The sequence below is a fragment of the Falco punctatus genome (assembly GCF_963210335.1).
Source record: "Falco punctatus genome assembly, chromosome: 12".
Taxonomy (NCBI): Eukaryota; Metazoa; Chordata; class Aves; order Falconiformes; family Falconidae; genus Falco; species Falco punctatus.
This window is the reverse complement of record NC_137592.1, coordinates 33,869,292-33,896,734: the sequence shown is the minus strand read 5'-3', so window position 1 is coordinate 33,896,734 and position 27,443 is coordinate 33,869,292. Positions and strand designations below refer to the sequence as shown.

The window sequence follows — 27,443 nt, the reverse complement described above, 5'->3', positions numbered from 1 at the left end:
GGTGCAGCAGGCTGTGCCTGCTCCAGCCCGGGTCCCCACAGGGTCACAAGCCCTGCCAGCAACCCTGCCCCAGCCTGGGCTCCTCTCCCCACGGGTCCTGCCGGGAGCTGCTCCAGCGTGGGCTGCCCACAGGTCACAGCCTCCTCCGGGCATCCCCCTGCTCCGGTGTGGGGTTCTTCCTGGGCTGGGGGTGGGAGTGGTGGGGATCTGCTCCCCTGTGGGCTTCACAGGCTGCAGGTGGGTATCTCCTCTACTGTTGCCCTCCCTGGACTGTGGGTGGAGATCTGCTCCACCGTGGACCTCCTTGAGGGCCGTGGGGAATGGCCTGCCTCACCATGGTCTTCCTCCCAGGCTGCTGGGGAATCTCTGCTCTGGTGCCCGGTGCCCCTCCTGCACTGACCTGGGGGATGCAGGGCTGTTGCTCTCACGCAGTCTCACTCCCCACCTCTGCTGTGGCTTGTTGCACAGGGTTGGTTTCCCCCCCCCCCTTAGCTGTGCTGTCCCAGACACTGTCAGTGATGGGCTCAGCCTTGGCCAGCGGGGGGTCCCTCTTGGAGCCGGCTGGCACTGGCTCCATTGGGCATGGGGGAAGCTTCTGGCAGCTTCTCACAGAAGCCCCCTCCCCCCGTAGCACACCCACCCTGCTACCAAAACCTTGCCATGCCAGCCCAATACACTGTGGAACGCACAAACAGGCGTAAATCTCCGCAGCTCTTGTGCAGACTGTTGCTGCTGTTAGGGGCTCCTTGCACATGTCAATGGCATGTTACAGTTCCAGGTGGGCAATGACACACCTGCCTGGAGCATCGAGGAAAGCTGGAACAAGTCAAGCTTGGAGAAAAGCAGGTGTATTTTCTCTCTTGATGGTATTGGTGCGGCAACAGGACACTTTGCAGCTCTGAGGCTGGCTTTTCTCCAGTGTGAACACATAGGAAGAAGCAGGAGCAGTATCTTGTCTGAGCAAGATTGTGTTTTGGTGGCCGGAGAAAGGGGCTGGGGTTCCCCAAAAGGGGAGGAAGCCCTCTGTGCACAGCTCCCAGAGGAGCCCGAGGGTGATGCCTATGCCTCACACAAGCTGCTTTTGGGACAGACTGTGGCATGTGGGAGAATACTGCGCTGTCTCCTGAAGCGCTTGGGGAAATCTTTGCTTTAGCATAAAGCCCTGCAAGTAAAACGGCTTAAGGAAAAGGAATTAAGCTGTGCACTTTAAAGATGGATTTTGTTTTGCCTTGTTGGTGGAACACATGTTTCTAAAGGGCACAAGTACCAAGAAGATTTTGCTGAAGCTGTGTAGAATGCTGCTCCACAGCTAACTGCCTTTTCCCTTTGCCGGAGCAAACTTCTATAGTAGAACTGCTGGGAGAGAGCTCCTGCGTGCCCCTGACACCTTTATGCAAAGGTTGGTATCTCAGTATAAACAGCCGATGAAAGTGGCTGCAAAGCCTTGGTGTAAATCTGGTTCCTTTAAATCTGCGTCTGCTTTGTGGCAGTAGCCTTTGTAGATGAACTAATGAACTCCTAAAGCTCCTGGGTCTGTCTGCTCGGTGATCACAACAGAGATCTGAGGGTGCTGACCCTTGGACCTTCTCATCTAGCTTGCTTACAAAACGGAATGCTGCGAAAGAATAAGCACACAGGGCTGCTCTTTCTTGCTGCTTGCTTTGAGGTAGGGACTGAAAAATTTAGCAGTAAGTGATTGAAGTTAGCTATATACAGGCTGGGCTTTTTGGTTTTTTTGGGGGTTGGTTTTTTGGTGGTTTTTTTTTTGTTTTTTTTTTCCCCCCTCCCAGCCAGCAGAAGTGTCTCCTTATCTAGCTGCTGCCAGTTAAACCTTGTCTTGTTCTGTGCAGCTGCATGCATGACTTCCCCAGCTGTCAGTGGGTCCTGGAAGTCAGTCAGGTTGTGAAATTGGGTACAACTGATGTAGAAAGGCCTTCCAGGTCCTTAACATGGAGCTGCTGATGGGAAGAGAATACAAAGTGAGCAGCGATGCTTTGTTTTGGTGGCAGGCCCTTGTTTCCTATGCATTTAAAAAGTGGGAGAGGAAATATTTGCATAGCAAAGCTTTTGAGCAAATGCAGATCTCTGTCGGGGGATCACTGGGCATGGTGAAGCTCGGGCAAGCTCGGTTTGAGCAGCACTGTGTGCTAGTCCCTCCCTGTGGCTGACTCTTGGGGAACTCTTGTTCCGATGAGGCTGATTATCCTCATAAGCAGATGAGCCAAGAAGGTATGTCATGCACTGAGCCCAGTGCTTCCAGCATACTGGAGAGAGATCTGAACCCGAAGGAAGCTGCTCCTTCAGCTTGTTTGTAGCACTCCTCATGGACCTGTACCCCTGAACAACTTTGGTTGTCCCAGAAGCTCTTGACATCGCTGCTGGGATTGTTTCTTCTTCTTCAGCATCTGGGGCTGGCAGGAACAACTTTCCCTTCTCTCCTTATGCCCTAAATTTTTACTAGAAATACTTATTTAATTGCCTTTGTAGCCTGGAATAGATGTCAGAGCCTCAGCAAGCTCTGCAAGGGTATGAACTCCCTGGAGTGAATTGGTGAACCTTGTTGTAAATTCTAGCAAAGATGCAGAGGGCAGAGACATTGGCTTTTTGACTGCTGTGTGTCATCGTGATTAAATGGTACTTAGGTGCAGTTCTTAGGTCAGCGCTAGCAGTGTCCTCCTGATGCAGGACTCTAATTGCCTAAATCCTTCCTGAGCGAAGTGCTCTGGAGTGGTACGAGCAGCACAGTTGAATTTAGCTCTGCTTCTTTCTTTGGTGCTCATGGATAACTCTTTTTATCTGCCTGGGGAGATGATGGATGCTGCTATACCAGTGTGCCTTCCTGTTGTAATGTTACAGTAAACACTTTGCTGCAGCTGTAAACATAAGGCTGATCTGTCTTTCTCAGAAGGTGCTTGTCTCCTTTCCCACTGTGTTGGGTGCAGTGAGCTCATCTGTGTTGCAGTAAATTCTGGCAGCGGTTCCATGTAAAACATGCTCCAAACAAGCCTGTTTGGATAAAGAGGTCTGACCCGTCTTGCTGCATTTTTCTTGAGGCAGCAGCAAGAGCACGTTGGGTTTGTCAGCCTGCCTAAAGCCAGCTTCCCGGGCTTTAACCATCCTTCCTTTGACAAACGGGGGAAGTGATGGGTGAGGAGGCTCAGCTGCTCGGTGGCGTGCTCCCTGCCTGCATCCCTGCACAGGCGCACGCTGTGTCCTGCCCCCTTGCCCCCATTGTGGCATGTGGAACGGCTGAAGGCTTGCGTTGCTGAGCACCAGGCTGTCCTGCCAGCTGAAGGGAGACGTGTGGATCTGTCTGGCCTGCTCTGGAGCTGGCAGCCCAGCTGGAAGCCCTTGGCACTGTGTGAAGCACCCAGCTGAGTGGAAGAGGGATTGAAACCATTTCTAACCTTTTTGTGGTTCAGAGATGGCTCCTCTTGTCCTCTTACAAGCTTAGCTGTGGCTTGGCTTTCCTGCTCTGTGGACAGCTCGAGTCGGCATAGCTGCCTTTCTTTTTCCTTGTCTTTGGCATCAGGCTGGCAGCCGTGGCTTGTGCAATGGATGAGTGTAGCAGCACACTGCATCCATCTGTGGTCCTTCTGCAGGTTTCTTCTGAGCACTTCTTTTTCTTTTCCCAGCTACGAGACTGCTGCCCCCAAAGATGAGGTGCAGCCCAGCTGCTTCTCCAGCACTGGGTGCTGGGGCTGAGCTGCTGCTGGGGCAGCTGCTCATCACAACCATGTTTCTGCAGCAGAGCTTGGGACTCGCCCAGCCTGCAAATGTTTGCTGTGGGATTACCTGGAGCAGAGACCTCAGCTCCTTAACAAGATACCTCTGTCTTAAGGTCTCTGGACCTTGGCCCGGAGCCCTTCACTAGCCTTTCCTGGCCGAATGCTTTTTATAAAGGCTGAATGTGGGGGTGTCGCTGCTAATACTGCTGCAGAAAGACAAGCAGCCATCAGAAGGAAAGGGATGTCTGTGGGAAGGAAGTGTTCTTTGCAGCTTAGGTCAGGCCCTATGCATTTATAAGTGCTGGTCTATGCATGAATGAACATGGGCTCAGGCTTTATTGCTGCAGTTATCCAAATCCTTCTGAATTTTAGTGTAAGCAATGATTACTCATGCATGAAGAATGAAGGCTGAAGGAATGGTAGATGCCCACGTAAAGAAGACCATCTTTCTACTAAACTTGAATATAAGCTGTGGTCAGCCAGAGATTGCATGTCTGGTATTAACCTGAATGAAACGACATTGTTCAGCCTCAGACAAAATATGCTTTGGGAATATGGGATAAATTTGGTTTATTTGGGATTATAATGCGGAATAAATCTTGGCATTTGCAATGATGCCCCTTCACACTATAGATTAGCTTTGGATTAAAGTAGAAGGTGTCGGGGCTGTGGGTGTGTTTCCAGACAGCTTTATCCATGCTCTTCTCTTGAAGAAAGAACAACGGCCTCACACCTCCCTGACAGCTGTATCTAACTTGTTCTCTAGCGCTGGAGACTCTTCAGACTATTCTTTGTGTGTGTGTGTGTGTGTGTGTGTGTGTGTGTGCGCGCGCGTGCGTGTGTGTGTGTCTGTGTGTGTGTGTGTGTGTGTGTGTGTGTGTGTCCCCATGCAAACTATCCTATCATTGTAAACCTTTCCTCAGTGCTGTAGTCACATGTGCTGTGGTTTAGACTTGTTTACATCATCGGTGTATGAAGATTCATCACACAATAAAGCAAGTCCAACCGAGTCTCCTGGGTGTGTTCGCACCGCCTGGGCATTCAGCTGGAGCGTGGATGGCTCTCTACAGAATGAACGACAACACGCTCTGGTCTGCAGTTTAGTTTTGGAAAAACAGATACAAAACTTGGACAGCAATAAAGTCAGTGAAGGCGGGTCTTTTCTTTGTCACTTTTAAGCATCTTTCTCAGGGGGAAAATAACAGTGTGCTTTGAGAGAAAAGCTCTGTGGTGGTTCTGTACAGCCGTTCCTCGCTTCAGTTTTGGCCTTGATAGTCCAGGTAAGGAGAAACTCATGCTGGCAGATCCCCTGTAAGTGAGGTTCTCGTGGGGAAAGGTGAGTCAGTGACAAAGAGAAACAGGGACATAAGCTTTATGTAACCAAGGCATTATCCAGACCTCAAAATAGCATCTCAGCATCTGCAAATAAAAGATGAATCGGTGACAAAGTTTGGGTGGCTGCTGGCTGCTCTCAGCATTGTGGGCTGTGATGGGGCAGGAGAGAACAGCATCTTTTTGTCTGCCCCCTTTATCCTAGGAAAAGTACTGTTTGCTAAGTAATCATATCTTAGTGGGAAAACCTGTTAAGGCTTTTTTTTTTTTTAACCCAGGAAATCTCTGTTCAGCACCTGCTCTATTTCTGCACGCTTTCACTCAGTTACCCGGGCACACAGGCTGGATGGCTGTGCCTGGCTCGGCTCCTGGCAGGCAGGGGCTGGCGCTGGGTGCATGAGAGGTGCTGTGCTGCTTACACTGGTGACCCCACCGCACCCCAGCGGGCTCTGCACGGGGGAGGCTTGTACATCTATGGGAAGATGGCAGAGCTGCTCTGAAGGTGACTATACAGCCAGAGCTGGCCAAGAATCACCTGCAGTTCCTGGGTGCCCCAAAGGAATTGGACACGTACCCGTTGCAGGTTTTTTTTCCTCTGGAAGTGACAGCTGTCCAGGCTGGAGTGCTCCCTCTTCTCACACACGGTGCGTCCAATTTCCACGTGCAGCATGTATTTCAGCCCTCTGACAATCTAGAGAAAACAATTTCCTCCTTTAAAGTAAGGGCAGGGGACAGGGATGCCAACATTTTGGTTGGGCATAGAGTGCTACATCTGTGAATTGTGTGCAGCGTTGTGGGTTGATGTGTTTTGTGTTGCGTTACTGGGGTTGGGGCAGCTGGATGGGCTGGAGGGACCATACCACTTATCGCGTGTGTCGCAGTCCTGAGGAGGATCCGGGCTCCCATGTCTTGGGTGCTCTGTAGAGGTGTCTGTTGGTAAGTGGTTTGGAGGGCCATCAGGAGCCCGAGCTGCTCTTACCTGTACCATGGCTTTGTTTATTTGTGATTCCTTGAACAGAAAGAGGTCGTTGGAACTGTTGTTGTATCTGTAAACCCCGAAGCGAGCTGCCTTGCGCACGCCAGGGTTGTTGGTGTTCACCGGGACAGGGAAGCCAGGTTTCGTGGTTGAATGTGGTGGTGGTATGTAGGCAGCTGAAACAACACAAAACGTGAGTGCAGAAACACAGCCAATGCCTGAAACGGTGGGAGCTTCAGCCCTCTGAACCAGTGCTGAACCCTCCTGCTCGTCCATGCACCTGTGCTTCAGAAGGACCTGGCTCGCACCCACACAGAGAAATTGTCCTTTGTGTGTCTGAAACAGCAAAACAGTCCTGTGCAAAGAAGTGACGTGAAACGACATGGCTAGGTGTAGTAGCAGAGCTCAAACTGACTTAGAAGAAGCCAGGGCATCACAAATATCATTTAGAATGTCTCTGCTACGATTCCCAGCTCACAGAAGGCCCAGCTTTGAATCTAGTTATAAAGGGAGATCGTGCTGCTCAGACTACGGAATGATTTTGATAACGTGTCAAACACTGGCTGCAGGGTCCTGCTGCCCTTAGTTGGCACGCCAAGTTTAACTTGTAGACGTCTTTCCCACACTCCCTTAATCCTTTGATGGCATCTTGAAGTTTTTGTTTTAGGGGGATATTTAGGTGGTGATAAAGGTGAGGGGAAGATAGATGCTGACCAAGGAGAGGGTGTCTATGTTCTCAGCTGGGCAGGGGCAGAACTTCAGCCAGCTCCCTGCTGCCCTGCAGAACAGGCTGCTTTGGCTGCTGAAGTGCTGCTGCCCTGGCCCACGTGCCAAGGACCATTTTTTCACAGCCATGGAGGAGAAACGTGTGTAGGAAGTGGAGGCTGGGGGGTGGAGGGGGAGCCCATCAGCTTTCAAATTTGAGCGCGTCTTTCTACGCAGCCTTTATTACTATATATTCTTGGTTGTGTAGCTCATTTCCCCACATCCTTCTTTGTTTCAGTGCTTTAAAAGCAGCTCAGAGCTTACAGTTGATGTTATTACTTCCTCCCCTTTTTACATTTGCCTTCCCCTCCATTTTCCTGCTTCTGAAATACAAACAAGGAAAAAATCCTCAACCCGTGCAAGCTGCCATGCAGCCAGGGCTGATGCTGAGACCTGCCAGTGCAGGAGGTGGCCCTCAGAGCTCGCGCTCTGTGTGTAGGCAGTGAGCCTGCGTGTGCATGTGCACGAATATGTGCACACAGAGCTTGTACCAAATTTGCTGTGAAAGTCATGCTTTTTATCACCTCCAGCTTTTTTTTTCACAGCTAGATCTCACAGCCAAGCACAGAGCAGACTCTGTATTTAAGCCAGTTTGTACTGAGAAACCCCAATAGGGGAGAGAGGGACGACTTGATGATCCAGAGTCTATATTAAAAAAACCCCAACAAATAAATAGCATTATATGCCATCATCTGCATAGGAGGCTGCAAAAATTCAACTTTCAGGTTGATTACGTGCATCCTAGTTACACTATCACATCCTCCCCTGCAGGTGCTAATTGCTGCACCCCCTCGTAACACTGCTTAGGGATTCAAGTGTTGACCTGCAAAGGAGAGACTCAGTTCCACGTCCCTCCTCAACCCAAGGATGTCCAAATTCATGTCTTACACCCCAGCTACCTTAATGACCATCACATTTTCTTGCAGGTGGGAGCTGAGAGACCCAGGCCACATGTCTGAGAGGAGCGGATGTTCTGTAAGCAGCTTTCTGTCTAGTGTGGAGGTGACAAACTTTCCTGTCCCACATCTCTGATCTGCATTGGGACTGGGTGTGCAGCCAGTGCTGGGCAACCTGGCAGTGTTTTTTTTGCCTAACAGCCCAGAATCCACTGTAGGTCCTGACACTGTTCTCGGCGGGGGTGATACTTTCCCATGGCAGCAAGGGTGGGATTCAAGAGTCACAGAAACTCACAAGCGTGCAGCCTAGGGCTGAAGCTATTTCTCAGGCAGCAGATCTTATCCAGTGCTCAGCTCATGGGCAAAACTTTCTGAAGCATCTGTTAGTCCTCTTGTCCTGAACAGAGATTCTGCTTGGGCGTTAAGGTGGTGGGACCCATGGATGATGTGAGGGCCATGCAGGACCTGCCTGAAGTCAGAAAGGAAGGTTGGTACAGAGCAGGTTCTTCGTTGGGTCTTGCCCATAAGGCCAGCTGTCCCCCTCCTAGGGAATTCCCTGCTTTTTCCTGTGCCATCAACACTAACCCGATGGCTTATAGGAACTAGCTCTTTCCTGAGCTCACCTACCAATCGAGCAGGCTGGGAGCAGGTCGCTGGCTTGGGCTCCTCTGGCTGCTCTCCAGGACCTTGCCTGAATCTGTGCTCTTATGCCTGCTGGAAAGTCAGATGTGGCAGTGATGGGGATTTGACAGCCGGTACTGTCCCTTGTAGTAGTAGGAGGTAAGTGCAGGCTTTTTCTGTCTTAGCACAAGGTTCTGTTGTGGCTTAATAGGCCTCAACACCTCCTGAGTGATGCTGACGTCTTTGCCAGGCACGGGGTGGCAGGGTGAGGAGGCTGGCTGGAGTCACACTGTGTGTATGGGAAGAAAACTATGAAGTGTGTTGCTCAAAGCAAGAGTCAAGGCTCCCAAGTGCCTTTGTTCCTGACTCCAGTGCCTGGCAGATCCAGCAGCGTCACACGTGGCATGTGGGGAGGTAGGGTTATGGCCTGGCAAGCTGGACTGTGTGCTGTGAATGAGTAGTGGGCTGGTACTACACCATGTGTTGTAGGCAGGTGGCAGGCTAGTATATTTTCACTCCAGTTTTCACCAGGGGTACTGGGCACTTCATCTCTACGCATTGCAGCTTGGTGTTGAAAATTGCTCATACCAGAGCAAAGTGGGTGCAAAGTGAGTCTTTTTGGAAGAATTTTACCCTCCTCTGCCCCCATTTTCCTCTGTTGACCCAGATTCCTCAAGGCTAGGATTTTTTTTCCTTTATGTGCTTTGATTCTTAGTCAGGTCACTGCATGGCACACATGCTGGTCTGAAACAGCCGTCACTGTTTGGAATAGTGAGCACCACTGGATTTCCAAAACCTCGAAACTCTGGTGTGAGGCACTTGCAGTTCTGATGTTATTCACCACGTTTCCTGACAGCTTCTTCCCTGGCTTGGCCCTTAAGGGCAATCACCCTAAAAAGCTGAACATGTGTAAGGTGATGGCCCGGTGCCAGGAGCAAAGCAAAATGGCCAGAGGGCCGGATGGTGCAGGGCTCTGGGCACGGCGGTACTGGGGAAAGGCTCCTCACTGAGAGCCAGCTGGGAGCAGTGGCACCGCATGACTTGGCCAGGCACCGACGATGCTCAGGGTCCCGGAGGATGTCATCTCATGGCCTGGGAAAAACCTCTTTCTGCTCTACAGGGAGATGCTTAGGGCCAGAGCGTTTGTATTTCAGACTCTGTCCTTGTTTCTGCGTTTGGAAATGTGGAGAGGGGAAAAACCCGTCTGCCCTCCTCCTCCTCTTCCTTCCTCCTCCTCATCCTGTTGGGCAGTAGTAGAGCAGGCTTCTCTTGCTCCGAGTTCAAAAGCAACTGCTGTTATTAAGCAAGAGAGGGCTGTTCTTGCAGGAAAGAGCTGAATGTTGTATTAAGCAGCTCTCTCTTGCCCATTCCTCATTGAGGAATAATTTGGGAGCCCTGTTCCTGCAGCACGAGAGAGCAATCCCATGGATCCTTTCTCCCAGCCTGTAGTGAAGCAAATAGGCAGATTGCAACAAGTTGCCGTTTTTTTTAGAAAGTGCTTTCAAAAACTCCTCCCCATTACTAGGAACAAGACTAGGCTTTATCTTTACGTGTAAGATGCACCAAAGTTCCTGCATGCCCCTGCAACCCCCAAAGGAAACCACAGCTGAAGCAGAAAGCTGCTGACTGGCCGAGCCCCGTCCCTGGGCGCGTTAGCACTGCGCACGGCAGCCAAAGTAGAACTGAAGTAGAACTAAAACCTTCAGAGAGCAAACACGCCTGCCTGCAGCTCCCGTTCCGAAGATTTAAGGCCAGCTGCAATCAAGAGAGTCTCCTTGCTCAGCAAAGAAAGAAATTATATGGAGTAAAAGTCAGTTAATCGGTGCTCCAGCGCCCATCTGTAGTTAGCAGTCAAATTGTTACCCCCAGTCTTGTGATTTAATAGTCAAGGTCATGCAGAGTTTAAACACTGACAAATAAAACTGTGAGCTGACTTTAAAATCCTTAGATGATGTCCCTGGATAACGTGGTTCCCTGCAAGGGGAGAAAGACTTTTATGCAGTTGATTTCCAGCTGCAGCCTGAACCCTGCAGCGCTGAGCCAGCACGGGCAGCAGCCGCAGGGCTTATTTACCAGCGCATTAGGAAGCAGCACTTGTAGGACCCAAAGCACAAGGAAGATGGAAATTATTTCCTGCTCTTACCACCTGAAGTCCTGGTGAAGCCCCAGACTGCTAAACAGCAAAGTGCGGCGAAGCTGCAGGTGAGGTTGGCTGCCATCTCCACCGCGTCCAACGAGGAGGCGGCCGGGGCCCCGCTTCCTGCGGGGGAAGATGCGCTCCCTCGGGGCGCTCATTGGCTGCCAGGGCAGAAAAAAGTCACCCGAAACCCCCTGAACGTCACACTGATGCAGGCTTCTCCTGCTGATGGCCACGTGCCTGCAAGCCCATCTGCAGAGCTCTGCCTCGGTGGCGGTGGCACAGCCCTGCCTCGGCTGGGGGCTGTGCCCTGCAGGAGCACGGGCAGGCGCGTGCGGTGGGCACTGGGACATGGTGTGGGGGCGAGGAGGGTGACAGTCATGGGCTTTAACGTTCATGGGGAAATTAATCCCGAAGGAAGGGGCAGTGAGCCGTGGGGGGGCAGCTCCTGACTTGTACGGGGGCGTCTGCATGGGGAGAAGCCTGACAGAGGCGATGCTTCCCCCGACATGGAGATGTGGGGTTCGGGTGAGGGAGACAAGGGGGTTCCAGGGGGTTTAGGGGGCTGTGTGGAGCAGAGCCACGGGAAAACGATTTTGGTTTTGGTGGCAGAGGAGAACCGTGCCCCAAGTTTGTGTGTTTTGACAAGAGGAAAGGGCTGCACTGGGCTCAGAGGAGAGGTTTTCTCCAGGGGCTCTCCAAAGAGCAAGAGAAGCATGTGGAAAGGGGTGGTTGGGCGCTCTGTGGTTCGCAGAGATTTCCAGCTCTGGGGTCAGGTCCCCCCACGTCGGTATGCAGCCTGCAAAGAGCTCCTCTCTGGGCAGCGCTGGCCTGTGCCAAGGAGCTCACGAGTGTGGGAAAAGGGTTTGGTCTCCAGACCTTATGATGCACCTGGAATAAGCAGCTGCCAGATTCAGGAGACTGGGAGATGAGCTGACGTCTCACTGGAGGGCCGGGAGTGGTGGCCCTCACTCTGTGCATTTGGTTCAGGTGAGCAAGGCATTGGTGGAGCACTCGCCCCAGCACCCAGCTGAGCTCCTTTTGGAGCAGAGACATCTCATGGCCTGAAGGAAAGTCCTAACCGGGCAGTGTGGGTGGTGCGTAAGAAGCTGGAGGAAAATAATCTTAGTGCTTCCTTGTGGGAAGGGATTAGGTAAATCCTCTGTTGAAATATCCCCACCAAGAAGGAATGAGGCAAGCATGGAAAGTCGCATTTATCATCAGTCCTACGTGCACAGAGCTTCTGAATCAGATTCCAAAGCCTGTGGAAAACACTGAGAGAATGAGAGGGACTATGCTGGGCGGGGTTTGCCCCTGTGCTGCCACCTTTTTTTTTTTTTTTCTTTTGGTTGGCCGGTTGTTTCTTTTGAGCTCACACAGCGGCCTGTCCCTCAACAGAGGCACAGGCAGAGGCTGATTCAGGTATCTTCAGCTCCTCCTTTCTCTCGAGGACTGTGCTCTACAGTTCCCACTTCACTGAGAGGCTCTGGGGGAGCCTTGGGAAGGCTCTAGTCGAGCCCCCCAGCATACAAGCAGGAGGTGGTTGGGACCCTCGTCATCAGATCCCAACACATCTCCTGCGTGTTGCAAGAGCCTGTTTGTCACCCTGTCGCATGACGCACCAGAAGGGGGTTCAGGCTCCCTGCGGGACCTCCACCTGTTCTCCCTCTGCTTCCTGGTGAGCTCACAGCCCCCGGATTCGAGCTGAAAGGGACCCCAGTGTCAGCGACTGGGGGGGCGGGGGGATCTTTCTTGGAGTGTAGATTCCTTCCTTACTTAAAACAAGCGCCCCGGGACAGCAGCAGCAGCCCTCGGGAGGGGCCTGGTGGCAGTGGGGACACTGGCTGGCGGGGCTGCGGAGGTGCACGAGCCGGGTGGGAGGGCGGCGCGTGCCGCAGCTGCAAGGCCGCTGCCACTAGAGGGCGCCAGAAGGCAACGGGCTGTGCCCGGTCCCGGCCCCAGCAGAGCCCCCCGAACCGCCGCGCGCCGCGCCTGAGGGCTGGGGGGGCCGGGGGGGCTGGCGGGGCCGGGACCACCGAGCCACCGCTGCTGCCTTACCTCTGACCTGAGGGCTGGGGGGGCTGGGGGGCCCTCCTGGAAGCCCCTTCCTCTGCACAGCAGCCAAAGGCGAGTGCAGACCTCAGGGCAGAGTTGTCCCCAGCGGAGTGGGGACAGACCCAGGGGCAGTGGCCCTGTTTCAGTCTCAGCCAAACCCAGCGATGCCTCGGAGGCGGTGGGTGGCTTTGAGGGACCAGCCCCTGGGAGGCCGGTGGGTGCCCCGGGGCAGAGGGCACATGCGTGTGGTCTGGTGCGAACCTGGCTTGTGCCACCTTCTGCCATCCCACTGCGGTGGCATCTGCGCTGCCACCGGCTTTGTCCTGGGGAGCTCAGCACCCACTCTTTGCTGAGGAGCACCCTTCACTCTGAACAGGGTCTGTAAAGCCAGACAGTGACTTAAAGCAAGCAGTGTGTGTTTGCAGAGGGCACCTTTTTTTTTTTTGCCTTCTTCCCTCTCCCCTTTTCATAAAATTGCTTGTTTACAGCTCTTCCAAATCGGCTTTTCCTTTTTCTAAAAACCTTTATGATTCTGGTGAGGAAGTTTTTCCACTTCTTTTCCCCTAGGAAGTAACAGAGTGCTAACGAGCATTAATATTAATAGTGCCAGGTACTGTTATGTAAAAAACCCCCGAACAACAGAACGCCAAAAACCTCACCAAAAACCTCCCTCCCCCCAGTATCTGACAAACAACATCAAACTCCTCCAAGCCCCCAGTAGGCAAATACTTGATGTTTTTCTTTGGGATTTTTTTGTGCCATGAAGGAACCTGGGACTGGAACTGTTGCCCCTTTGCCATGTGTCATTCCAAGCAGCTGCCATCTCCCGGGACACTGCTCTGTGCCCCAAATCCCTCTGTGGGAGGAGTGGAGCAGTGTGATGTCTTGTCTGACATCCAGCCTTGGAAAACAAGTCAGATCCTCTTCTCGTTGAAGCCCCCTCGGTCACTGATGGGAATTTCACTCACTTTCTCTGGGATGCAGGTGCAGACCACCTGCTGCACCAGCACGGGCATGCAGTATGCTCTGTGAGGTAGTTCACACTTTCTATAAACTCCCCACTACGTGGCTGTTCCTTTGTGAGCAGAAATCCTGAACAGGGATGAGAGTACATGAGCAAGGAAAGGCTCGCTGATTATCCCAGGGTAAACAGAGCGTTTGCTTTAAGCAAATAGCTAGCCCTGACTCAGTCTAAATCAAGCTTGTGATCTTTCTGCATTAAGCCAGGTTAAATAGATCTTAAAAGACTTGCACGTGTGAAGAATCCTCATGTTCGCCTTCGTGTGAGTAGAGGATGTTTATCACAAGTCATGGGACATTGTCTGCTTTTCCCGGCGAGGGAATCTGCAGAGTCTGTTCTCTCAGACTGGGTTACTGGAGGCTTTGGAAACAGTGCAACTGTGGAGATGTTTCTGATTAAAATAAAAGAAACCAAACAACTTTTATTATACAAAAATCAAATATAATTATATCCGCCTTTTCTATTGAAGAAGCAAAATCCACAGTACCTGAAGTTTGATTTCCCCCCCCCCCCCCGCCCCTGACATTTCATGAACAAGGTAGACTTCTTCAGCATTGCTTTTTTGCTTCTGCCATTCAACTCAGACCTTTGTGTAGCATAACCCAGCAGTTGCTACCGTGGCTTCCTGGAATAATGCCAGTGGGGTCTGCAAGGGGTCAAGTTGGAATTACACTCCTATAAATGCAATCAGCATCTAGCCCTGCACCCACAGCATTTCATTATCCATTCTGACTCCCTTTTGGCACTTCACGGATCAATGGGGAACTGTAAGAATAATTTATCTCATTAACTTTTGGAGGATGATTGGAGTGTGTTTGAATCGTGCTTTCAAAAGTTTTAATTAAGACATATTTACTGGTGCCAATAGTTGGGTGATTTTTTTTTCCCCTTTAAACTTTTTTACATTTTCCAGGCCTTCATTTAGGCCTAATTTAGTTGGCTTTGCTTTAATGAAGGATATGAGCAAGAGGATGCTTTTTTGACTCTCAGATGGAATAAAGAAATCTCTGTATTTCACCATTTAGTAGACTAGTCCATGGGAAAACATGTGTCCCTTTGGCAGAGTGGCAACAGCAGGCTTTGAGCCTCAGAGGTGAAAGAGGTGGCACGATGTCATCTTCCACACCGGAGACCTGCACTTTGCAGATGCTGAAATACGCTGAGGTGCAGAGAAAGGATGGTCTGAGGAGGAAGGACCAGGATAAAGAATTCAGGTGAGGACTCAGCTGCTCCTCTGCCTTCCTATAGCAGGGACACCTTCCCAGCCCGTCTTTTGTAAGTGGAGAACCATGCGGCTCACAGCAGCAGCTTTGCGGTACAGGGTCACATGGACAAGCTACAGGATGCTGACACCCTTCGGAGCAGGCATGTGGCTGAAGTTTGATGAGGTACAAGGGAAGGAGGAAAATGGTTCACAGCACGTGTGCCTACGTAGGATTAAGTCACCAATGGTGGCCACAGTCAGGGTTATGGGTCTGTGTACTTGGTAGCAATAGGATGCAGAGGAGAAACTTGGGTTTGACACTGGATGGGTTGGCCTCACCCCAGGTATGTGTCTCCTTGTGCTCCCTTGTGTCTTCTGTCAGATGCTCTGTAGCTCCAACACCACACCTGTGCCTCCACTGCGAAACTAATTTTGCCATGCAGTTCCAAGGCTCATGCAGTTGCATCTGTTTTTCTACCAGCTATAACTTTTGAACTGATGAATTTCAATCCAATACAAAGGCAGGCTGGAAGACCTGGGGATTATCTGGTTAACACACATTTCTAGAGAAGAAAGAACCAAATTGATGGGTGGGCTGAGGTGGGGTTGGGGAGCACAACTGTGATGTTTAGCCTATCTGCAGCCACACTGTCAGCTGAGTGCAGAGATTGCCTATAGATTGCACTGTGAGCATATTTATAAGGGATGGCTGTATGTAAAGACCCCTCCATATTTTACCTTGGGGCTATTCTGTTAATTTTGAGATGAGGAAACCTCGTATCCCCTCCCTCTCCACCTGCAGATTTGAATTAGTTCACTCCTAGGACAAACCTGCTCCTCCCTACAACCGCTGCAGTGAGGAAGGAGATACATGTTTTGCTGAGATCCCGGTGCTGTTCCCACTACAGCATCCAAGGTTTGCTACTTGAATTTAAAATCAGCTAGAGCCCGATTATCTCAGTAAGAACAAATCCTCCGTTTCTAACAGTAACATGACATACAGATGCCCAGGGCAAAGGTCCTGTTAGCCCTGAACCTTCTCTTGGAGCACAGCCTGGAGGGGACCATTACTGTTCTAAACTACCTTGCAAGTATTTCAAATCACCTTGTTCTCAATCCCATTTGGGGACCACACTTTTGCTGGGAACTACTGATGGGGAGAGGTTGATGACCCTGCAGATGTTCCCTGCCTCAGTTTCCCCCACTGACTTTTTCTATATTTTGCTGGTTTTACAGCGGCCACCTGATCAGAGCCTGCTTTGTGACAGAGCCTCTTGGTAAGATCATAACTTGAGACGAGTAACAATGAAGCGCTGCCAGTTCAGCTTTTGCCCCTGTGGCACCTTGCTTTCTCAAATGTCAGTCTGCATACAGCGGCTTCTCTCCCCACTCTGCTAACCCCCCCGCCCTGCACGGTGCTGAGTGTGGTCAGACACCAGTGCAAGCCCCTGCAAACCTCTTAGCAAATGTGACGGAGAGAAGTGCTGGCTCAGCCAGCCAGCTGGGGACCTGTTCAGAGGAGACCAACCTGGCCAAATAGATCTTTTTCTTATCATCTTGGAAAGTGCCTGGGAATAGCCACAGGCTTAGGTAGACGCTTAATGTTGCTAATTGTTTGTGTTTCAGTAGTGCTGGAGGTCCCTGCTGTGGACTAAGGGTCTGTCGTGCAGGAGGTCCATAGAAAGCACCCACCAAATGAACTCGTGAGCTCTTTCTGTTAGACACCAGCTACCACAGTGGGCAATTAGTTAGCAAGTCTCTGGCTAGGTCACCGATGCGAGCACTCGCAGCTGCTGATTACAGCTGCTTTTCCTCCCATCCTGTCACCCTAGAGGGAGCAAGCCGCTGTTCCTCTGCAAAGCAAGAAGGGGCTGTCTTGGTGGGGGAGGGAGGAGGCTGGGTGGTGGTATATAATCTCAAGAGGGGTGGGTAATGCTGGAAAAGGGAAATGTGGTCTGCTTGTGTTTTGCATCCAGGTGCATCTGCATGGCGATGCACACATGTGCAGATGTAGATTTGTTGTGTCTTGCCCATAAACCTGTTCAAAGGCAGTGGCCCAAAGAGGCTCTGAAAGCCCGTTCTTGTCATCTAAGGATAGGAGTGGCCTCAAGTAATTTGGTATTTGTCTTCCCAGATGTCTTGCAAATTAATTCATTGTGTGTTTGCCCAGCCTACGCTGGACCTGTGGAAATGATGCAGCATGTGCTGGGTACTCGGGACCAGTTGGTCCTTTGTCCAGGACACCACTGGGCTCCCCGCTCTGTTTGCACTCACTTTTACCACCTGCTGGCATTCTTACTGCTCACTCTCATATTTAATAATTCTCTCTAGACAGGGCAGATGCTTTTGACAAGAGAACAGCAAATGTTGTGATCGGGAAAAGAACAGGGTGTTGGGACGGGGTGCTGGAATGCGGGGTCCCTGTGCTGTGCTGCATGCCCTGCTCAGAAACACGGCTGGTGGGAGCGATTGCTCTGGGGCAGAGGGGTCACCAAAGACAGCGTGTGCCACACTCACTGCATCTTTTTAAACAGGATGATCACTTCTTTTCTGTGGGGCAAATTGACTGACCTCACAGCTCAATGGGTACATTGACTGACCTCACCCTCAATGGGTACATTGAAAGTATTTGCCACGGTGTCCTGCGGGCAGGGATGCGGGGAAGCTGAAGAGGGCCAGAGCTGCTGAGGAGCCGTTTGGGTAGCCAAAGCAGGGCTTGCAGTGAGAGGCTGTCTCAGGCTGGCAGTGGTCAAGGGATACGTTTCAGATGAACAACGCGTTTTCTATATTCAGTCTGGGCACAAGCCATGAAAAAGCAAGTGCAAGAATGGGTGAGGCATGGTGGTGCTGCAATGCACGCCTGGGTCTGCAATGCAGTGCGTGCTGCAGGTCTCCCAGTATGAAAGGAGACAAATCTGTGCTCTCTAGCTGTGTTTAAAAATCCCATTCACAACTCTGTGGAGCTTCTCCATCTGGCAGGTACCCAGGTACTCAGCACTGCTGAGACTTGGATCTGACAGCCCCAGTCTGCCTCTGCTCTGCTGTGTCGCCTGTTACCACCACTGCCAGCTCTGACCTGGTGCTTCACATCCCTGAGGAGCAACCACAAGCTGATTTGAGGCAGGGCTAAGCTATAATTTCATATGCAGGTGGCAACACCAACATGTGCAAAATGCTCCCAGGGCTAGGAAGATAGCGTTGCAGGTGTTTTCCTAAAGAGAGCAGAAAATTGAATCTAATTTAAAGGAAGCAGAGAGGTGTCCATTACAGCGATAATGGACCTAGGCAGGGGGACAGCTTTGTGCTGCCCCTCTCCTGTGAGCGGTACCTGGGGGTGCCCAGGCTCTGGGCAGCAGATGAAGTCCTCCTCCCTTCCTTCCCAGCTGCTCTGCATCTCCCTGCAGTTTGGGCAGAGGCCAAAAAGCCGCACAAGTGTTACCTACTGAAATCCATCACTGAGAAACTTGGTTAAGCCAGTTCTATAGCAACAAAAGTGAAGAATCAATCAGAGCTTAATTATCTTTCTGGAATGAAACAAGAGCTGAACACAACAGCAGTTTCACAGCAATTCACATCCCTGCCCTTCCACTCCGCCTGAAAGGTAGCACAAGCCTTTTCCTGCATTCAGCTTTTCTTTCCCTTTAACACCAGATAATCAGCTTAATAAAGAAAAGATTGTCCTTACAACACAACAGAGCCTTAAGGGAGAGAAATCTGCCTTGAGGAAAAAAAAAAAAAGAAAAAGAAAAAGGGAAAGAAAAAAAAAAGTGTGGCTTACATATAGCAAAACTGTTGGTTCTGCACTGGTGGTGTTTGGAGAGTCTGGGGAGGATGTGTGAATGAACATCAGCATCCTTCCCCGGGAAAGAGGAGCGCTGCGGGGCTGCTGGTACAGCCTGGGCCATCCACTGCCTTTAGAAGTGGGAGATGGCGGAGAGTTTGACGAAGTTTTTGATCATTTGCGCCAAACTAAATCTTCAAGGCCCTTGTCTGCAGACAAAAGGGAGTTCTCAGAAACCGCTCCACCTGGGATGACAGTTATGACAGCTTCATTAGTGCTGATGAAACAACCCAGGTAATTAACAAGGATGGAATAACTGTGCTTAAGTTTTATAAAAGAATCCAGAAATGGCCCTAGCCTCCGTGCTTCAGGGCACATATGAGCTGAGCGGTGGTGGTCAGGGGACAATGTGATGCTTGGTTACCCCACCTCCAGGTCCCGTGGGATTTCTGCACTTTTCTCAGAAGGAGCAAGTGCTGCTTGCTGTTGTAGACTGCCAAAATGAATTCAGCCATGCTGGAGACACTGGTTGGGAATGGTCTGTGAAAAATGTTCTTTGCAGTGCCAGAATATATTCCTGTGGACTGAGCTCTTTCAGGTACCTTAGGTGTTTTTTTTTCTGTTTTCCCCCAGAAATATAAACCCAGAGGAAACCAGAGTGCTTTGGGTTGCGCTGCTGTTAAACGGGGCTGCTGCAACAAGACATGCCGTGTGCGTGCCGGCGGAGAAAGCAGCGCATGGGGAAAGGAGTAAAGTTGTGTGTTAACACTGACATCCCCCTGGGTCTGTCTCAGTTTCCCAGCACACCGGCAGTACTGGGTTTGCAGTGTGTGCCCTGGGTGCATCCCAGCTCCATCGCTCCCTCCCAGGCCCACGACCAGAGCCCCTGGCTCAAGGACGCCTCTCCTGTAGAAGATTGATGTGGTGGGAACCTGTGTGTTGGTAGTGGGTGTGCTGCCCTATGGTCCTTCAAATTGGCTTTGCTGGGCTGTGTTTGAGAGTGAAAGGTGCTAAAAGGTGAGGAGACACCCCTGGCAATGGGAGCAAAGCTGCAGGAGGGGAGCAGATCTTGAAGCTCACCTTCTCTGACCTTCTAAGCAGCTGTGGGCATCAGGACTTATCTTTCTTTCTCCAGACTGCTGACCTTTCTGAGACAGTGGGATGTCAGGCTTAGAGAGTTTCGGCAGAGATCACTGTGTGGCTTTCTCTGTCAAAACCAGCTTCTCCCTGCAGAACTTAACTATTGCCTCACAAGCTGCCTGAGAAGACCCGTTGCCAGCATGAGTGATGCAGCGAGGCAAAGTGAGATGGAGACCCTGCAGAGTTTCTGTGCGAGGCAGAAGGAGCTGGAGAATTTCAAGTGAACACTGAGGTGTAAGAAAAATCCCCTAGATGCTCGGAGAGGTTGCTGCTCTTCTCCCTGCTACTGCTGGGCATCCCAGCATCTCCACCCCAGCATCCTAAAGAGCCAGAGAAGATGGGGACAACAACCATGGGACACTTCCACCAGGCAGCAGTTTCTCTCAGCCTTACACCAGTGGTTTGGTCCCCATCTCTTTCTCACCAGGCTTGTGCCAGCAGTGTTCAGCTGGCAAAGGGGATGGGTGGGCAGCCAGTGGGACTTACACTGCCCAGAAGGAACTCAGGCTCAGGACAATGTCACGGCTGTGGCTGCGGGCACCGGGGATAAAGGTGAGGGGAGTGCCAGCTGGGTCTGAGGGACTGAACAAGTGTTGTGTCGTGGTGCGATCAGCACACATTTGGGTGAAAGGCCCCTGAGCTGAAGATCTTGACAGAGGAAAGGATTTGCCCATCATTAATACCTTGTGAAGCTGAGGGACTGCAGAGTTAAGGGATCTGCCACTGGAAGGGCAGCAAGATGCAGCCACCAATTTGTCCAGCAATACCTTGGAGAAAAAAACCCAGCGAGCTTGGAGATTTACAGGGTAGGTTTACAAGGATTAAGGAGGCTTAGGAAAGAGTAACTTTGGCCTGCAGAAATATAAATGTCTTTTGCCATAGGTACCCTCAGCCTACAGGGTGTACATGGCTTTGCCTAATGAAAGGCCTTGTCAATTAACTCGAACACATGCTCTCTTGCCAAGAGCTGCTTACTTGTGGGCAGACATCATTCAGAAAGCCAAGGAACCAAGGCGTTTGTGTGAAAACTCAGGGAAGCAGTTGTGTCACTGAAAAACTGGGAAGATTTAATCTTTTTTTCCTTTGTGTGAATATATTTTTCTTTGTAAAACAGCAGGGTAAGAAGTACAAGGTGGAGTAGACCTGAACTCAGAGTCTGTAAATTGCACTCCTGCTCTGAACGGGGCTGAGGGTCCAGGACCCTGTGTGCCCCATGGTGCACCGCAGATGGGGGTCCCTCTTGGGGATGATAAAAGATGATGTGTGTTGACCTTGGAGCAGGCAGAGCTTGGCACAGAAGGCTAGAGCCCTTCTGGATTCAGCCAGAACCAAAGGGTCCATATCCCTCCCTCTGGACTCCTGGGCATGGAATGGGAACGGCATCGGTCATGCAAGCGCTGGGTGCAGTCTGGTTGATGCAAATGCAGTTTCCATCCTAGAGCTTCCTTTAGATCTAATTAACCTAAAATGGTAAATCATCATTGATAACTTGGTGCGTCTGCCTGACCTCAGCTCTGGGACCACACTGCTGAACTCTGCAGACCTGCAAGAAAGCCCAAGCCAGTAACTAGGAGGGCTTCCTCCTGATTTACAGGGCCTGTGACCTGTAAGTCAGCACCTATTTAATTCTGTTTTATTGTCTGTCTTCTGTAATCAGCTTAAATGGGAGAAGCAACTGAGTACTGAAAGTGAGTTCACTAAATGCTCTTGCATGCATGCGTGAACAGGAAATCTTTTTGCTTTGCTTTGGATTTGTTTCGTTTTGCTACGCAGAAAGTGCAGCCATTACTGAGGAGCTTTTGGGAATCGCGCAGGCGGCGGTCAGGGTGCTGGGGTGCCCGGTGTGTCAGCCCTGTCACACACAGAACCCGTCCAGGGCCCTGAGCTCTGTTACTAGCTGTTGCAGACACCCTGAGCCCGTCATCAGGAACTGCTCATTGCCCTGGCACTGGGTGAGGCTTGAAAACCTTCTCCCCGGCAGGGCAGAGATGCCCAGGTGGCAGCGGGTCAGGGGTATCTGTGGGGCTGGAGCGGGTGGGTTCTGGGGGTGGCAGTGCACCCTGTCCCCCACTGTGCTCGCCTGGAAGGGGTGAAGCCGAGGCAGCACCGCCTGGGCTGGGAGGGGTGGCGATAAGCCTGCTCTCCGCCGTCGGGGGGGGTGCGGGGGGTGCGGGGGGAGGTTGGGCAGAGCTGCAGGTCGCTGTCACCACCAAGGGCCAAGCAAGAGGGGAAAAAGGGCCCCAGAGCAGCACCGAGACCGCGCAAACGCCGGCTCCGGCCCGGAGGGCTGCAAGGCCGGTGGGGGGCGGGGGGCGCTGGGGCCAGACCCACCCGGAACGCGGCCAGCGCGGCCCCGGCGGGCGGGAGAGGAGGCACAGCCCCACGGCCGGGGACCCCCACACCGCTGGGGACCCCCCCACGGCCGGGGAGCCGCACCGGGGCCGTCCGTCCGAGAAGGCGATGCCAGCGCAGCGCGCCGGGCAGGCAGGGCGAGCGCGTGCCCTGCCTGCAGCTCCTGCCCGCTCCCCCCCCCCTGCGGAGGGCAGCGAGGGGTCTCTCCCCAGCTCCCCCTATTCCAGGGGCTCCCTCCGGGCTGGCTGTGAGCTGTGCCCCAGCGCAGGGATGGCGCTGCCCGCAGCGGGTCTGACTGCAGAAACCCCAGCTGCAAGGTGAGCCCAGAAAATCCGCGTGAGGTGTAAGCGGGATGGGGGAGCACGCTGATTTAGAGAAGTCGAAGGCTGGATCCACAGAGAGGGCGTCATGGTTGAAGGAAGAGCTGGAGCGTATCTGGGGGCCTTCTGAGCTTGGTGGTCCCGGAGGGGGCCAGCAGAGCCTTGCTGGATCACGGGAGGGCAGCCAGAGCGCTGGGTCTGGTAAGTGCGTGTGTCCGGCACCGTGCCGGGAAGGTTTGGTGCACAGGCTGGCCTGTGGCCGCAGGAGCAGTGGAGCTGCATGGCTCTTGCCTCAGCAGGATTTGGCCATTTGGCCTCACTGTGGCTGGGCAGCCTCATCCCCTGCCCCTCCGAGGGCTCTGGCTGCGGTGCTGAGGCCAGATGGGATCTGGTGCTGCTGTAGCCTGGGGTCAGGCTGAGGAAACAAGACGTGAGAGAGGGCTGTGTGAGAAGGAATGGTGAGAACCCTTGTTGGCGTCTCCTCTCCTTGGCTGTGGACCTCCCGTGGACCTGACTCTGGTCCTTGCCTGGGCTGTGCTGTAGGTGTGCCTGTGCCTGGCCCTGTACCTTGCTGAACTTTGTGTTGCTTTGTGATGTGGCTTCCCAGCTTGACTGCCAGCCTGCCTCTTCACCACCCATCTTTCCGGGGAGTGCTGGACTGTGGCATTACCTTGGGTCATGTCACTGTGCCTGCTCTGCTCTCTGTGTTCAGGCACTGTGGGACTGCACCCTGCTCGGTGAAGACACTGCTCCGTCTTACCCTGGAGTCCCAGCTCCCCTTCTCTCAGGGAACGGCCCCCCTCTTGCTGCTCCCTGACACAGGCTGTGGGGACACCATGAATACCCATGCAAGCCTCTAATAACACTTTCCACCCTCCTGACCCTGTGGTGAACAAGTCTTTCTGACAATCTTTGGAAAGTCAGAGGGGCTGAACATGGATTGAGTTTGTGCAGAGATGCCCACAGGAGAGGAAATCTGGAGCCTGCAGTACCACTGCAGCTTGAATCAATGGGGCACGGTGTTCCCAGCAAGCATTTTTCACTGGCTGCGTGTGTTGGTCCTTGTCTGTAAGCACATCCTGATCATGCTATTGCTCAAACCCCACTTCATTGCAGCATGATGGGGAGTACTGGAACAGGGACTCAAGCTGTCCAGTCCAGGAGGAGCTAGAGATATCTGCATTTGTAGAGATGTCAGGGTAGTTAGGTGGCTTGAGGCACTTTTGGGGAGAGCAGGTTAAGACGGTGGGTAGGTAGCCAAAGCCAAATACTGAGTTTTCATTAGGTGCATGAAGAACTTGTCATACCTTTTGAGTTCCAGAGCTCCACAGGCCTTGAAGAAAGCCTTTCTTCAAGGCTCTGGCTGTGTACAGGACATCAGAGCAAAGGTCCCCAGCACAGGGCATTAGAGGTGTGGTGGCCAGAGGAGCTGACTGCCCCCCCCCCAGGCACACACTGCACACCCTGCCTGTGGAAGGCAAGGTGTGCAGTTCTGCCTTGGGGGCTGGAGGCAAGGTAAGTACTGCGCTACCCGAGCACCTTCGGCTGCATCCGCGTGGCAAGACAGGCTGCCTTCACGGAAACCACAGCTCTCACCTGCCTTCTGTATCAGCTAAACAGACCCATGGTCACAACGCATGTAGGTCCCTCTCCCTCTTAAAAAAAATACCCAACCCACCCACAGAACCCCAGGATCTCCCTGGGAGAAGGTCAGGTCTGTAGGTGACTTCCAGGCCATCCATACTGCTGTGTTCCCGTTGCCACAGTGGGAGCTGTTCCCTTACAGACGATTCCTGTAGAACTCACAATATTCATATAAAACCAGGCGCTTCTAGAGATATAACGGGCTGATTACAAAGCATGGTTTTGTGGTTAATTTGTATTCCACGTGGCCTTTTCTGCGCTAGTCCTTGCCAAATGGGAGCTAGATATTTTCCTGGAGCTACGGGAGAGCTACAGGGGCAGGAGCGGCAGGGCCAGGACAGGGACCCTGCTCCGTTGTGGTGCCTAAGTGGCACTGCAAGCCCATATACTGTGTCAAAAAGAAGTCTGATGAAATGACTGCCCAGGGGGAGGAGATTTCAGAGGGCTTCTTAATAGGAAAGGATGTAATACGCAGTGTCTGGAAATGGAAGTAAGCAAAAATCAACCTGGAGATACAATGTAGATTTTTAAGTGAGAGTAATCCAGCCACTGAGACTGATTGCCAATGGGCTGCATTCTCCATCACTATGAGTCTTTAAATTAAGGGGGCATGACTTTAACAACTTGCAGGCACCATGGCAGAAGAATTTTAGGACTTTGTGCAAGGGCATTAGATACAAGGGGACCAAGGAGTCAGGCTGCGCGCCCGTGTGGGGAGTGCTGCATCTCTTTAGCAGTGCTCCTAGGACAGAGCTCATTTTGGGTTGGATATATCTGGAAGAGAAAGGACTGACAGGACCAAGTTGGCGAGCAAGCTGAGCAGCGGGCATTTAATAAATCAGCCGAAGACCTGCACACCAAGCTCCCCCAGGGCCATCTCCCTGGATGAGCTGAGTGGGAGCAAGGGCAGAGGAGGCTGTTAGCAGAGCAGTGTGAGGAATTGGTTGTCCAACTCCTTGCCTGAATGCCTTATTGCAGGAAAATAATTTTTGTTCTGGCTAAAATGAAAACTTTTCTTGAAACTGCTGAGCAGTGAAGATAATGGCACTTCCCACTCCCAGCTGGGGGCCTGAGCCAGAGTTTGCTAGATTCATTGAAAGTCACCATTATCCAGCAAATGGCTTAATGTAGCCATCGCATAGGGTGGGTGGATGCAAGGTCAGTCAAAGGGGCAGATGTAAAATAATCTGTGCAACCTTTGTTTTTGGACAGTTCTTCATTTTTCAAGGACATCTCCATACTGGAAGCTGTTTCAGAGTGTGTTTTGTAAGCTAATGCACTGCCACTGCCAGTTCCAACCAGGAAACCATTCTTATTTTAGAGGAGTATTTACCTTACCTTGTATTTCCACGGTAGTCAGATGGGGTTTTGAGAGAGTACACATTCAGAGAGAACCTATAGGAAGTGTCATCTAAAATTTCCCAGCTTTTAGAAGAAGACATAGAATTATGTCTACAGTATTGTAGGAATGTGCTGTGTGGGAGCATACCCCACTGCCTGGTTCACGTTGCTGGTTACAGCACAGTGCCCACAGGCAGGAATGCGGTGGTGAAAATGCACGAGTCCTTTTACACCAGGACGGGCTGATAGTGCCTCCTGAAGTGGAGGGACCCATATACCCCTGGAAGTGCTTGTGGGTTTGATAACCTTGTCCACCCGTCAAGGGCATCCCACGTGAATTACACGCAATAGGCAAAGCACAGAGCTTTGACCTGTGACAAGGCTTCATAGCCAAAGCCTGGGTACATTAGTGGAAAGAGCATCAGAAGATTTTGGATAAAGCCTGTTGGCTATAGAGCATAACATTTAAGAGAAGGCAGCTCTCCAGCAGGATCTCTCCCAACCTGGTGTCCTCATTTAATGGGTAGTTGTCTCTGGTCTCTTCGTGTTGCACCGCTTGCTGAACTGCTCTGTTACCTGTACACGAGCTCTGCACTTAGGGGTGCTCTTCACTTACAGCTTTGGATTTTAGTTATAGAGTTGGCTTGTGCCTGGCTACACCATTAAAAATGAAGAGAAGTTTCTTTGCCCACCTCTTCTCCTTAAACTTCTGTATTGCTGCATTTTATGCTGCACACATTCAGAGGGTGATAAATTCAGTCGGTTTTGGTCTAAATGTAATTCCTTAGTAATTGCCATCTATTTATTTTTATTGGTAGCAATATCTTAGGTTTATGAATGCAAGATCTGGACTCTTCTGGTAGTGTCTTAGGAAAGGCTTGCTTAATAACAGTAAAAATGCATTTGGGAATATTTAAATTAGCTGCAGAGATCTCTCTTTTTTGGCTGGACATGTCAGAATTCACTCCTCAATAAGGCCATGAGGGGCTGTAGGGGACGGAGAGCCGGATGAAACCCTTCTCTCTGTGAAGGTTTAGGGCATCTGATCAGCTGAATGATGCCTTGAAAAGCACAGCTGGAATGAGACTCAGAGCCTGAAAGGCCAAACGCGGTGGCTATTTCAGCCTTGCAATGAGCAGCTGCTCCAACCCAGCTGTGAACTTCCCTTCCAGTGCTGCAGGAGCCGTTGCGCTGGTGACCTTTGGAGTGGGCTCTTACTGATGTAAAATTTCCTCATTCAAACTGAGCATGGCACTGGGAGCACTGGTTATTATTGTAATTTTTCTGTCCCTGCCGCAGTTTTCTTTCTCATCTTTTGATCTATCCACATCAAGAACAAACAAACCCCCCAAACTCACTTGGACCCACATGCCCATGCAGCACAGAGCATCTTTGTGATAGTCTCACTGAGCAAACTTCAAGAGAAACGCTGGGTAATTTTCATCTCCATTTTCATCTTCATTTCACCATCAGGTCATTAAAATGAGACAAGTAAAACATCTCAGAGTAAAAATGACAGACACAAAAGCAGGTCTTTAAATATTAGCAGCTTTAAAATGAATGCTTGATAAGATTCTCTGCTGACTTTTGATTACTGGTGCCTTTTACAAAGTTCAGCTATAAGATTAGAATCTTTTATTGTGCATTCCCAGGAAGATAAAACACAGTTATTGCTAGTGCAGTTTGGCTTCTATACCCTTAACAAAAATGCCTGTTCCGTGGTTGCCATATGCTACGAAAAGGGATAAGATTTTAATTACCAGTCAATAAAGTCCGTTACCATTTTTCATGGTAATAGACCTAAAAGAAGTTATTTTTACTCACTAGTTATATAGTGCCTCTTAAAATGTCAGTGGTTAGGTACATATTGGGGTCACTGAATCTCAGAGAGGTGTTTATTTGCAAATCACGTACATTTCCCTGCCACCTCTGTTCCCTGGTAGTGGTTTGTACAGAGGGACACGCAGGGTCCTGCGAGCCCCATGCGCTGCGTTGTCTGGCACCGTCACTTGCCTCATGCCAAAGCTGGGGACAGCACTAGCAATTTACCAGTTGGACTCTGCGCGAGCGTGCGTTGTCTGTTTGGGCACAATATTCTGTGTATGGTCTCTGCTGTTGGCAGGAATGCTT

At 51.4% G+C, this 27,443-nt stretch overlaps 1 protein-coding gene and 1 long non-coding RNA gene across 8 annotated transcripts in view; one reads left to right on the top strand and one right to left on the bottom strand.

Moving 5' to 3' along the window:
• Positions 1-4,815: 4,815 nt before the first annotated feature.
• Positions 4,816-10,746, bottom strand: CST7 (cystatin F). 2 transcript variants are annotated; one of them, XM_080408912.1, is made up of 4 exons: positions 10,465-10,746; positions 6,040-6,212; positions 5,635-5,751; positions 4,816-5,147 (listed from the first exon to the last, which is right to left on the bottom strand). In XM_080408912.1, the coding sequence occupies exons 1-4, from the start codon at positions 10,535-10,537 to the stop codon at positions 5,070-5,072; spliced, it is 441 nt and encodes a 146-aa protein (XP_080265038.1). In that variant the 5' UTR covers positions 10,538-10,746; the 3' UTR covers positions 4,816-5,069. The 2 variants fall into 2 exon arrangements, with proteins under 2 accessions (XP_080265038.1, XP_080265037.1); XM_080408911.1 differs by having other exon boundaries at positions 10,462-10,679.
• A 1,750-nt stretch (positions 10,747-12,496) lies between these two features.
• LOC308072281 overlaps positions 12,497-27,443 on the top strand; it is a 57,553-nt gene continuing 42,606 nt past the window's right edge. For 3 of the 6 annotated variants that reach the window (XR_013931621.1, XR_013931622.1, XR_013931623.1), the window contains exon 1: positions 12,497-16,012. This is a non-coding gene — a long non-coding RNA (uncharacterized lncRNA). Of the gene's footprint in view, positions 16,013-19,149; positions 20,463-27,443 lie in introns of all 6 variants that reach the window. The other 3 variants (XR_013931619.1, XR_013931620.1, XR_013931624.1) reach the window with 3 other exon arrangements.